The sequence below is a fragment of the Dipteris shenzhenensis genome, chromosome 8, assembly GCF_047967505.1.
Source record: "Dipteris shenzhenensis isolate YYH24624 ecotype China chromosome 8, Dip_SZ_1.0, whole genome shotgun sequence".
In the NCBI taxonomy this organism is placed as follows: domain Eukaryota; kingdom Viridiplantae; phylum Streptophyta; class Polypodiopsida; order Gleicheniales; family Dipteridaceae; genus Dipteris; species Dipteris shenzhenensis.
Window position 1 is genome coordinate 36,085,483 of NC_141603.1, and position 13,576 is coordinate 36,099,058.

The 13,576-nt window shown below is 43.6% G+C and overlaps 1 protein-coding gene across 1 annotated transcript; it reads left to right on the forward strand.

Moving 5' to 3' along the window:
• The first annotated feature begins 1,879 nt into the window (after positions 1–1,879).
• Positions 1,880–13,054, forward strand: LOC147899442 (ureide permease 2-like). The gene is made up of 7 exons (XM_087378031.1): positions 1,880–2,501; positions 4,808–4,946; positions 10,776–10,950; positions 11,134–11,183; positions 11,325–11,416; positions 11,560–11,934; positions 12,675–13,054. The coding sequence occupies exons 1-7, from the start codon at positions 2,265–2,267 to the stop codon at positions 12,828–12,830; spliced, it is 1,224 nt and encodes a 407-aa protein (XP_087234157.1). The 5' UTR covers positions 1,880–2,264; the 3' UTR covers positions 12,831–13,054.
• Positions 13,055–13,576: the final 522 nt, after the last annotated feature.

Consider the following 13,576-nt stretch of genomic DNA (forward strand, 5'->3'; position numbering starts at 1 on the left):
ACACTTGATATGTTAATTTTTAAATTTCTTACCTGTTGATAATTTTTAAAAGGGTCAACACATAGTCATTTGTTATTCCTTGGAGCATTTCCAAAAGTATTTGCTCATATGGTATATAGATTTTCTATGTATTATGGTATATAGAATGCTTATGTGTGATAATCTTCCTACTTGTTTATAGTTTTTAAGGGTATCAATACTGAGTCATTCTCTATCCCTCAAAGTATTTCCATAAGGATTTGCTCATATGGTATAATGATTAACTAATACAAATTCATTATTTATATCTTGGAGTATTTCATCAAGATTTTCTCATAGGGACATGGATAAACTATGGATCAATGATATTTTTATGCAAAATCTTGAAAGCTAAGTATCAACAATTTGTTTTGCCAAGTTATTTGTGCAACCATCTTGCTATAAAGATTTTACACATGTGCATGTTTGCATTTAGTATGATAATAAGATTACTTGGTCGATCTAAAATGGAATTGTGAAAAAGTCAAAGGATTAGTGTGGATAACGAGCCATTGTTTAAACAAGTTGAACCACGTTCAAGTGGCGTGCCGTGAAGGGATTTGCAATAGGAAAGAGGAAAAGAAGGAGAAAAAGTTGGAACGACATTAAGTGGCCAAGAAAAAGGGGGACCAAAATAGAAACAAGAGAGAAAGGGGGAAGAAAAAGTGGAGCCTCAACGAATCACAAAAAAACTAGAAATAATTTAACAAGTTGAATGATGAGAATCATTCATAAGGCCTGCCCGAGATCGAAAAAGAGAACGAATTGAATGCATAGCATGGAAAATAGGGCTAAAAGCGGAGAGAGAGAGAGAGAGAGAGAGAGAGAGAGAGAGAGAGAGTTGTTGGGGGGGGGGGGGGGCACATGTCGAACCTTGATTTTCTCTTAAACAAGCAAAACAGCAAAATGGGTTGAAAAAAAAAAAAAGCATTCTTACACAGTGCAGTCCTTCTCTTTGTACGTGACCTGTACCACAATGCCTCCCGCAACCACCACATGTCAAACACTGCGAGAGAGAGAGAGAGAGAGAGATTCTAGGGTAGAAAATAGAAGTGAAAGTTGTGAATGTCATTCACTAGGCTTGTCCGAAATAGAAAGAAGAGAAAAAACATGGAGGAAATGGTGGAGATCATATGCAAGGGAAAGCCTTCCCTCGAGGGTAGGCCAAAAATCAATGAATGTTAGCTGCTTACCTTAGGGCAGGCCAAAAACTGCGACATCGACCGCTCGAAAAACTCACATCGACTGCCCCAAAAACTCACATCGATCGCGCAAAAAAACGAACAACCCGCGGGGCTTGTTAAGAAGAGCTACGCATCCTTGGGTGCGAGTTGGGAGCTGATTGAGCAAGGGAGACGTGCCGAAGATTTCAACCTCGTGGCCCGGATTCACAGGAGAAATCGAATCGCTATTCGAAAACAGTAATCAGCAATTGGGTTTTCGATTTAGAGCAACTGGCAAATTCCATCTTTTTGACCTTCAGCCCTCTGGTATATTCCGACTCAGCGCATGGATCTTAGCTTCCCAGCCAATCACGTCACACTCGAAGCAACAACAACAATCAACTCCAGAGATCGATCCACAGCGCCATGAATTCATTTCCATGCAAAATAATTCGTGGGATCGATGATTCGGCAGACCCATCTCATGTTGCTGTTGTTGTTGTTGCAGCAGAGTGAAGATTGATGCCGATGAAAGATGAAAAACGTCTGAAAATGTGTGTGATGATGCCAGACGGTAGCAGAAAATTGAAGCAAGCGTCAATTGACAGGCGAGCAATTCGTGCGAAGATGTCACCCCTCGAAAAAATCAATTTTGGGCACATGAAATTGCTCATGCAGAGCACGCCGGTTGGCGAAGATCCCCTTTCAACAACACAGAAATTCGCGAGGATTCAACCAATTCCCCTGTGGAAAAAGCAGAATTCGTCTTTGACTATTGCCGCTCCAGAGCAGCTGCCTGCCTGCTGGCCCCTCCCAAAAGCTTGCGACTCGCTCCCTACAAACGGCTGCCTCCGACCTTTTGCTCCATAATTGGTTTCACCCGTCCTCGTGCCGCTCGCTTGTAGCATCACTAACCACGCATAGCAAGCAAGCTACTCTTCCATCGTTTCGTCAAAAAAAACCCGACACTTGATGCAGATGTAATCCCTTCCATTTCATTACCGGCGCTACACAGCACCTTACACCGACAGAACTTGTGTCTGGCTGTTCAGAAGTGACCACTTCTTACAGACAGACACAAAGATGTATCTTGTCCATGACAAAGGCGGAGCAATCGCTCTCATGATCGCGGCTCTGTGCTTCTTAGGCACTTGGCCAGCGCTTCTTACATTATTAGAACGACGAGGGCGACTCCCTCAACATACTTACCTGGACTACTCTATTACAAACTTTCTCGCCGCTGTAATAATAGCTCTCACCCTTGGTCAGATTGGACCCAGTACTCCTGACTCACCAAATTTCTTGACTCAGTTGCGCCAGGTACAGTCCTTGGTGCTGCAATTCAAACACTCTTGCTTTTGGTTCCGTTAATATACGCTGTTTTTCGTCGCTGATGAGGCGAGTGTGTATGCCTCGCATGCAATAATCATTTCTCACCCGCTTGGAAAGTCCAATTTGTGCATTGCGTGTGCGAAAGTTTCTCACCCGCTTGGAAAGTCCAATTTGTGCATTGCGTGTGCGAAAGCAGCTCATGATGATCGTTTTTAGTGACTTTGGACGCTGCTATTCTATTAGATTAACCAACAGCTGGACGATCCCAATTAGTTTCGAGCGCCGTTTCATCAATCTACGGGTTAACTCGTAAGAACAGTTCGGGCTAAGCTCCAACTTTATTAGCAATACCCTATTAGAGGTAGTACTGTGATTTCCCCCCGTATTTTATCTTCTTTGGATGATCTTTCCTAGATGAAGCTGCGAGTTAATTTATCGCCCCTTCCCGCCTAAAGTCTCCTATCTCACCTGTGGGAGAGGCATCCTCGCTTAGATGGAGGAACTGCTCTTTGTAAAAGGCCATTTTAGTGGCATGTTGCTGTGGTGGGAATACCCGTGTTTGCTGAATGTTTATCTTCCGTAAGTCGTCCTCGATGACTTAATGAATTTCCTATTGTTTTAGGCATAAGAAAGAATTTCCTATTGTTTTAGGCATAAGAAACAATCATCTAGGGATTTTAAGCATGGGGGAAGATTGTTTCAATGGACAAGCCATGTAAGTGAAAACATTTGGTAGCCCGTGCATAGGAACAGTGCTCGTCCCCATTTGCTACGAGCTGCATGGATGATGAAAGAGCTCTCCATTGTAGTTTCTGTCCACCCTCATTAACCTAGCCATACTGTTTGGCTCTGTCAAGGTAGGTGATGATCTGAAATGAGGCACGAAAGTCTAGAAGTCTCACTGTACACTTTGCAAGTATGATTTCACACGGATCGGATGATGACTTGTAACCTCCTGAAGCTGACCCACTCCTCGCTGAGTTTTACTGCCAAAAATCTCTTCATAAAGGTTTTATGGTCTGACCAGGGACTCAAAAAGAAGGGACTGTGTATCAACATTGTTGGAGTTGGATTGGATACTGATATACGCTTGTTACATCCTTGCTAGTGATCAGTGCCAACATACCAGGACTGCTGGTTTCACGGTGAACTTGGGTCGTGTGAAAATGCAACCTAAGTAACATAAACACACACACACACAGATGAAAAAGAAGACGGCAGTGAGATTCCTTTTATTGTCCGTAGAGACCAAACATGGTCTCTGCGACGCATAAGCAACACTACATTGTTTGTCTAGAAGGTATCTTGTTGCATTCTTTCTGGTGAGAGCACGGTGTATCTAGGTGCATCTAGCGTGGCAAGAAAAATGTTAGAAGTTCTTAATCCCTCCATTTACTGAATGATCTCTTGCTATTTAGCCCAACCTGTCTGCAAGATCTCACTTATTTTTTTTCGTAGTTTAGAACTAGCCTTGCAGGCTTTTTTAAGGTATTTTGGGTCTTTATATAGGTACACAATAATTCAGGGCAGTCCTAGGAATGCTAGAGGTACCATCCCTGTTATTTCAAGAAGCTTGTGAGGAATCTCTCTTGAATTTCTTCTTGATCATTTGATGTTTGTATGCTACTTCCCATATCTCTTCCCCGTACAAAAAAGCCAGGACGGCATCCTACTTTCATATGCTCCCCCATCTTCGTGAGGACGGAATTTCAATCCCAAGGTAGTTGTGGCTACTGCTTTTATTTGCTCTCCCTTGCATAAGATACTTGTTTGGTACTGGAGGCAGTGGCAAAGAGAACTAGATTCATGGGGATCGCAAGAAGGCCTGACACAAAGTCTCAAGCAGCACATGCTATCTTGGAATCCTTTATCCTAGGAGAATGACATCTAAGAGGGCACAAAGTGCATCTCGTCTAGGAAGGGCGAATAGAGGTAATAGGTTGAATTTTTTCAGCGATAATTTTTCTATGATGCTTCTCATCCAAGAAAGGAGAATAGAGGTAATAGGTTTTTTCTAAAAGGGATAAATTTTTTATAAAGGCCTAGCCAACAACTTTGTTTGGATGTGCAAAGGAGACTGGAGAATGGTAAAAATGTTATAACTTTTTGAGTCCCTCTGATTGCAGTGATTTATTGGAATTAACAGGATGCTGCAACATAGTTAAGCAAAGTGTCTGTGTGCAGTTGCAAAAGCCGATGTCTTGAGGCTTCAATAAATAATTTTTATGACATAATTTTCTTTCTTTTAATCAAAACATAATCAGTTGATATTTCCTTGAATTTGTGTTTTTCAGAGTAATGGACCTTCGGTTGCTTTTGCAATGATTGGGGGACTGGTTCTAAGCTTGGGTAACCTATCTACTCAGTATGCATGGGCTTTTGTGGGTCTTTCTGTGACAGAGGTGGTCTCATCGAGTATCACAGTGGTTGTGGGTACACTTTCTCTCTTTGCCATTATTTTATGAGGATTCCAATTATCTTAGACCATAATCTAATTTCAAACGTGAATTTGAATATCCACAGCATTGCTTTGTGCATGCATGCTTGCCAAGCCATCGTGACTGCTCTCTCTCTCTCTCTCTCTCTCTCTCTCTCTCTCTCTCTCTCTCAGCGGAAACCCTAGCTATACACTGCACACACTTAGTATAGGCTATCATTTTGTTGCTCTCAGTAGTTTTGAAATTGAGCTCAAAGAGAATACCATTTTACTGAAACTTTTATTGTTTTGAGTCTCGTAATCTGTGTCACAATTTTCCCAAGTTCCACACCCCTGATCAGACCTGGAAAACAAAATACAGTCTGAATGTATATCAGAAATGGAATGTAAATAGTGTTAAAATATTCAATAATGTAGAAGGTGTATCTATGTGCTGCATGAAATTTCTAGCATGCAAAGTCAACATCAAAATTAGCAAGTCACAGCAGTGTATTTTGCTGATGGAGGAATAAGTTTCGGCTGGACTTGCTGCACGTTTGAAAGGTCACCGCCAAAATAGCAATCATCCTGGTGAGAGGAGCAAGTCAGTGCATGGTGCATGGGGACCCCTGTCTTCCTATGAGAGTGAGGATACATAGAAAACAATTTGCAGACATTGAAAATTATGTTGCCCCTCAGTCTTATCTCGTTCATACTGCAGAATTTCCTGCCAACAAAATGTGGTGCTTGGGTAGTTGGCATTGGGCAATGCTTCCTAGCAGTGGGATTAGAGTAGACCAGCCACAAGGATCTCACTGTGTGGGGAATCAAGGACCAGGACGCCAGTGGTGCCAGTTTTATGTCAGGTTGAAATAGACTCAAGATCCTTGGTATTTTGCAAGATTTGGTTTGTTCCTATCTTCTTAGGGGGACTGGATGGATCTGTTGGTGCCGTAGGATGTTGAAGACTCCAAAGTGTTAGTGGAGAAATATCTGGAGATACTGGAAGTGCGGGATAGATGATCAGATAATGAAGACATCCTTGACTTGTTCCTAAGAGCTTCTGCAAAGGAGCGGCTTGTACAGTTGGGCTGCAGCAACAGGATGAGGGCCCACATAAAGAGGCCTATAGGCAGAAGGATACCTAGCACTGTAGGCCCCTTGGTTGGCAGGGCCTTATGTAGGAGGGAAGAGTCTGGGTTGGCAGATCCACAAACCAAGTCAGCTGGTCTATCTGCAGGAGGGCTTACCTAAACTTATATAAGGACCCCCTTGCAGGGCAGCTCTAAGTTCAGTCACTGCACATTCCAACCAACTCTAGTCTGCAGATCAGCAAGTTGTTGGAGAGCAGCGGAGTGGATGAGTGCCGCAGTAGAGGATCTCACAAGTTCATGCGGGAGCTGCCCTCAGCCTGTATTGGGTGCACACCTTGAGCGTAAGGAGAGCACAAGACTGTCAGGAGGGAGCAGCAAGCGGAGCGCAATCTGAAGCAGCTACTGAAGCCTATTAGAGAGGCACGTGGCAGTTTGGAGGAGACCTACATCAGAGAGTGCAGCATACGAAGTGCAAGGCGGTGTCTTACCTCAGCAGAGCATGCTGCAGGCGTATGTACGTTGTTGGAGCTTGTTCTGTAATGAATCTATGCATAGCAGTGTTCTATTCTGAGTTCCATACTTGTGCTTGACTATCATGTCGATTTGGACCTATGCGGGTGACTAGATCTTGTTGTGTTAAGCTGAATTTCTCATAGTAGCCCTACGTGTCAAGTTGAATTCATCCCTTGATGCCCTCCCAATAGGGGGATCATTGGCACATTGGCCCTTGCCCCTCAAGACACGTATTGATTAACTAATTATGGTGAAGTCAAAGGCTCATTGTCTCATGAAGGCACTGAACTAAGGGTTCCTGCTTACCATCGTACCGTGTGAAGTTTAGCTTTCCCGGGAAGGAGGGCTTGGCCAGAGGTGGAAGTCTCTTTATTTCTCCCCTCGCTGGTCGGAGTAGAGAAATGAGAAGCTGCCGGTCCTGTTCTTCCTTCTCTTCTCGAGTGGTATGTTCTTGAAGTTCCTTGGCCTCCTAAGCCTCGCGGTCCCGGAGTTCCTTGGCTTCTAGATCGCATTCTTCTTTTGCTTCTCGAGCCTCCGGATCGCGTTCTTCTTTTGCCTCCCGTGCTAGCCTTTCACGCTCTTTGGCGGCCTGCTCACAATCTTCCCTCATCTCTTGAAGCTGGATCATGCGGGTGAAGAGAGCCTCGGACTGTTGTTGCTGCATCTGCATCATAGCCTGCAACATGGCCGTCATGGCAGACATGGAAGTGTCTGTAGGATCCTATGGTGGGGGTGGGGGTGGGGGTGGCATTGATGAGGCACTGAACCCTCATCCCCCCCTGTGTTGGACTGCTCAGTTGGACTGCTCACTAGTGCTCATGGTGTCCTTGCCAAATCTTGTCTGGACCATAAAACAATAGAGCTGCCCCTAAACTGACCCTCCCTATCTCAGGAAAGAAAACTAAAGCTCTGATACCAATGTAGCGGGAGATAGACTATCCTCACTCTCTCTCACTAGCTCGGCTAGAGAGACAATGCTTCCACTCCCACTTCTAGGACCCTCGGACCAAGGCTCTTCTCTTCGACTCCTTGGTCCGACCAGCTGGTATGTATGGCAGCCCTTGTTGGGGGCCTGACATGTCAGAGATAGAGTGGACACGGGTGGAGCGCCTGCAGATCCTCATGCTCTCACGGATGATCCAGGGGAAACCGTCTATACCACATCACATCATTCAGGCCGAGTTTGGTGCTTCTCCACTCCAGCTAGATGCAGCCTTTCAGACCATTATAAATCTACACCGGGTTAGATCATATGGGGACTGCACATCAGGGAGACAGAGGTTGCCATGGTTGGCTCTCGATTCCTCCATGAGGTTGGCAGCAGAGGGAGACGAGCGATGCTGGTATGCACGGACTCACAGATGGTTTGTGAGACTAGGGTTCCACATCGATAGGATACCTCCTTTTCAGTACAGTTTAGATGCCCGATTGGGCCACACCCCAACCATCCCGATTGGACCACACCCCAACCAGGTCATTCATGAGGATCTCCTGCAGCTACACACCTTTAGGACCTGGTTGGAACCGAGGGAGCTTCCAGTGAAGCTGAGTTTCTATAGAGATTACTGTCTTCGTATTTCGGAGGAGGGATTCATCACACCACCGGGGTACACTGAGCTTCATATGCCTCACTCACTACGGATCTCCATCGGATAGTTTCGGGTATCATCACACCGCCTCCGCATAGAGAGCAGCAGAGCAGAGGGGATTCCTAGGGAGCATCGCTTATGCATATTGTGCGACTATCGAGAGGTCGAGTCGGAGGAGCATTTTATTTTTAGGTGCCCAGTGTACTACGAGATCCGAGGTCGCTACCACTGCCTCTTCAGAGACAGCTCCAGGCTAATTTCCTTTTATAGGCTGTTAGGTCAGCCTGGCCGACCGTTGACCCTGGTTGTCTGGTCAACACCGACTGTTGACCACGTTGGTCAAAAAGTCAAAACTTCAACACGTTGACTTTTGACCAAAAAGTCAACTCTGTGTTTTCTTACCTGTGATGATGTGGCGTTGACTATCTGTTGACTGTGTGCTGATTGCTGATTGTGCAAGGCTGCTGTACGGATTTGTGCGTGGCAGTTGACCTGGTTGCCTACGTTGGCACTAGCTAGCATGGCCACGGGCTTGTGGATGCCCGTGACATAATGTAGGCTGCATCATCAGCTCCACAATTGGTTGTCCTTGAGAAGCTGAAGGACCTATCCTGACCATGCTATGAGTGATCTTTAGAAAAAATCAATATGTCATCCAAAAATACGAAAATTGGTTCATCAATAACGTTCTTCAAAATCCACAGTATCTTTGTTGAATGTCACGGGTGCCCTTGTGAAACCAAAGGGCATGAGAAGTCAGCTTTGTCGATGCAGAAAGATGACTTGTGGAAATGCGATGGTACCCCCTCTTCAAATAAATCTTTGAAAACATCTTGGCTCCATTGAGGTGCTCCAAGAAATTGGCAAGGGAACTGACTCTTCATTTTAAGCATGGTAATCCACATACATCCTAGCTAAGCTATCCTCCTTTTTTACCAAACGGATGGGAGCTATATATGGAGAATTACTCAGCCTGATGATTGAAACTCCAATTCCTCCTCCATGGAGTGTTAGGGGTGCTTATTGGGCTCCTAGAATGAACTCAATACGATGATTCTCGGACGAACTCACGGTAAGGATGGCCATGCACTGGAAGTGATAAAGATCTCTTGCTATTCATGCAATAAGGCCCCTGCTATGGTGTTTGTGGCTGATGGTGTTGCAGCAGTGTTGACTTAGACCAGAAACACTTCGCTGAAATCAATGGTCATCCGCAAAACATCTTGGAGACAAGGAATGAACTTCTTACCAATGGCTGGAATAGTGAGATTCAAACCTTTGGTCTGATAGTCTGGCCAGGCCTCAAACAGGATCTCTACTTTGGCCTACAGGTTTCTTTCAACATTTTGCATGTGAGTCAGAGGCAGTGTCATTTACAAGCAAAGTTTTAAATCATTAAATATGATGCCAAAACAGAAATTGAAGCCCTACATATACTCCTGGACTTGGGTCCATGACATAAAGTCAAGTAAACCCCGTGTATTAGTTGCTCCAACCCCTTGATCTTACCCCTCAGTTCATCTCTCTCAGAGTGAGTTGCATGGTTATCACATCGCATTCAAAGACCACAAGCTAATCCTGGCAGAGACCAGGTATTCAATATAAGACAAGGAGCTGCTTGCAGTCATTCACGCCCTTAAGACATGGGAGCATTTTCTCTTTGAGCAGGAATTCACAATCATGACCAATCTTCCAGTGTTGTGACGGCTTCAGATGCAGCCTAATGGTCTAACCAACATGTTTGGTGGAGCCAGACATTCCAGTAGGAGTATGTACCCTTAACATAGAATATGGTAGCAGATGCTTTCATTAGGAAGGATATGGTATCCTCCATTTTCTTCATACAGCAGACCACTCTCCCAGACATGAAGAACCAGTACCACGATGATCCCAAATTTTGGATTTACTGATACAACGTGATGATGGGCAACCAACCTAGCAATTATGCCATACATGATCGAATCACAAAGGCACCTTTGTGTCCTTTCCCAGTTTCAATCAGCCAGTGCTGAACAGCTTTGCTACTGATGCCCATGATTCCATGGTTGGCAGCCTCAAATGTGTACATGGCACTCTCGAGAAGGTACATGGCACTCTCGAGAAGTCAGGAAGGAAGTCTTTCTGGCCTCATCTGTGCAGTGACGTCCACGACTTTGTGACTTAGTGTTAGGTATGCCAGAATGTCAAGGTCTTTCATGGGAAGCTGCCTGGTCGTCTCCAGCCCCTTGAAATTCTTGACCAGACCTTCGAGCAGCTCAGTGTGGACTCGTCACGGACCTTCCACTCTGCATTGAGTTTCACGAATACAGATTTTATGTTATTTTTTACACCACACTGATTTTTTCTTTAATGGGACCATAAGACTGTACTTGGTAGAGGAAACCTATTAGTTTGTTGGTTTAGCTTCATCTTTATTTGTATAACTATTGCCTCCTATGCTCACCATCAGCATTTACAGTAATCTGTGGGTAATTGCACATTTTTTATTAAATTGTACTTTGTTATGCCCTCTCTAAATGCATTAGTCTTCCAAGGACGACATATTTTTGTGTAAGGTATGATAGATGCCTATTCCATTTGTTATCACCAAACTCATCAGCATCTTCTTGTTCACTCAGAAAACTGATAATGCTATTTTCTTCTGCAACAGGTACTACGATGAACTACTTTCTGGACAATCGTATAAATCGAGCTGATATTCTTTTTCCAGGCGTTGGATGCTTTCTAATTGCAGTATGCTTAGGTGCTGCTGTTCATGCTTCAAATGCAAGGGACAATAATGTGAAGTTTGAAACAATATCCATTGCAGATCAGAAATTTGATGAGTAATAATTTTTCCTTCCTTCCCTCCTTCAAGATGAGGTTCTATGAATCTGGGCACTCGTAGCAAGGAGGTTTTAAAACAAGGTTTTAAACATATACTTCTATGAATCTGGGCACTCGTAGTGAGGACCTTTTAAACTTGTAGTACTATGGTATATTCTTTTAGCAGATTGTATGCCACGCAGGTCTGGCGGTGATAAGGAGATGCAGGAAAAGTTAGCACTTCCCATGTCAGGTATGAATCCTCCTGGATCTGTTCTTCAGATTATTGGATGTTTTTTGTGCTTACTGTGCCCTCGGAATTCTTAACTGACAAGCGGTTATGATGTTAGATAACGCACAAACATTTTGTGTTCTTTGTATACAACAAAAGCAGGTGCAAAACTGGTGAAATCAGCAAGCGATACCAGTTATAAAGCTGGTACAGTGGAATTCTTACATCAATTGGAGAAAAACAGGGCAATTAAGGTAAAGTGATCTTAGCCTGCATATGATAGTTGTAGATGTAGTATCATTTTTCAAGGTTACAATCTGTTTCAGTACAGGTTCTTTGCATTCTTGCCTTGTGAGAAATCAGCAAACAGATACTGATGTATGGCAATAATGATCAGGTTCACGGCAGGAGTATCTTCTTTGGATTGAGTATCGTGTTCTTCTCGGGGATCTGTTTCTCTCTCTTCTCTCCAGCCTTCAATCTAGCAACCAATGATCAATGGCATACTCTAAAACCTGGTGTCCCACATTTGGTTGTGTACACAGCCTTCTTTTACTTTTCAGTCTCGTGTGTTTTCCTTGGTATAGTACTTAATGTTATCTTTTTGTACCACCCCATATGTGGTCTGCCAAAATCTTCCTTTAAAGCCTACATTTCAGATTGGAATGGCCGTCAGTGGGCCCTATTGGCAGGGTTTCTCTGTGGTTTTGGGAATGGTTTTCAATTCATGGGTGGTCAAGAAGCTGGTTATGCAGCTGCTGATGCTGTCCAGGTCAGTACTTTCTCCCAATTTGTCTGAAACGTGCCACAATATGTAACCACTTAAAGAAAGAGTTTTTGGTAGACAGAAAGGAGGACGGGGGGGGAGAGGATAATGTCATGGATCCATCATTGCTGGTACCTTAAATAATGGTTTAAGATTCTATAGAGACCCTCGTGGCTGTAAAACATGGTGGGAGCCTACTAAATGTCTAGAACATAAGTCGACTTGCTTTTTAGAAGGAGCTGTTGCCATCCTTTCTGCCATCAAACTGGGCTAGTCATTGGATAGGAATTCCACATCTATGTCCTAATGCTATTCAAACGTACAAGCAGTAACCCTACTTGTTTTCCTCAAATAAGGCTTTCTCCCGTCATTGCCTAAAACGCTAGTAGGGTTTGAGGGTTTTAGTGGAGCACTCGGCTTTCTTGCGGCCTGGGAAAAGGTAGCGCTTTAAAGCATACAGTGCTCTGTCTCATTAAGATTACACCCCCTCCTTTCTCCTCCCCCGGTTCACCCCCTCCCAGCCAACAAGATAACCTGAACTTGAAAATGCAGGTCTAAGTGCTCTCTTGGTGAAGTCCCATTTTATACAGCTTTCGGTTGCAGTGCCTCTTGAGTGTATTTATAGGGTATTCTTGGCTTAAGATTGATCTTTATATTCTAAATTTCAGTTTGATTCAATGTGGTGTGATGGATTATTTGCATATCCTTAGTAGGATATTTTAACTCAGCCACTGGATTTTCCACAGGCGTTGCCCCTGGTGAGCACGTTTTGGGCAGTGCTACTTTTTGGAGAATATCACCGCTCTTCGAGAAAAACATATTTATTGTTAGCAAGTATGCTATTTATGTTTGTAGTGGCTGTGGGAGTACTAATGGGATCTTCTGGGCATCGGAAGACTTGATGGATGATACACAATGCCATTGTTAATGCAATCAATACACGGTTATGCAATTTTTTCCCATTCACAACATGAACCATTTGCAGTTATTGATGTGTAAATTGTAGTCTTTGGGCTAATTGTTGGGAGCATGAAGCTCTCACTGAAGGGAGTAGCAGGGAAGACGGAGGAAGTCTTGATAATTATCAACAGAGGTTGACTCAATTGTATCATCACAACTTTAAATGTGTATATTGTCCATTTGGTTTCCATGCATCAACCTCACTTCAGAAAAGGGTTTAATACAAAGTAAAACGTACCTTATTGTTAATCATGTGCCAGATCCTCGTTCTAGCTTTTTCATAAGCAAAAGTGCATGCAATTTTAAATTTCTGCTTAGCAGAGACTTGCTGATCTTTTTACTGTAGCTTTTTAGATTTGAAATAATACAACTATAAAAAGCATTTGGTATAGTGACAGAGGGAAATGGCTTCCTCAACGTCACTCCAAACTTCCTTAGCTCTTGAGCATTCTGAAAAATGCTTCAGCAGCACATTGGAAGGCATTAACTCAGGCTCATCTAAGGTAAAGATTTAATGTTTGAGTGGAAGAAACAGTCCTTAAGATCCATTGCTTCCTTGCACTTTCACAACTTCTAAAGCAAAAGACCCATATTTTTATATAGTGAACATATTTCTTACAGAAAGGAGAGGTCTATATGAGATTTAAAGAATGGTGGCAGTGAAGCATTCATAAACTAGCTTGCCATC

What these genes read in the sequence shown, in the direction of transcription:
- LOC147899442 (XM_087378031.1), top strand. Translation starts at nt 2,265, where the DNA reads ATGTATCTTGTCCATGACAAAGGCGGAGCAATCGCTCTCATGATCGCG. An exon ending in TCTTGACTCAGTTGCGCCAG is followed by an intron (nt 2,502 to 4,807) that starts GTACAGTCCTTG and finishes TGTGTTTTTCAG; the next exon opens with AGTAATGGACCTTCGGTTGC. An exon ending in GTTAGCACTTCCCATGTCAG is followed by an intron (nt 11,184 to 11,324) that starts GTATGAATCCTC and finishes CAACAAAAGCAG; the next exon opens with GTGCAAAACTGGTGAAATCA.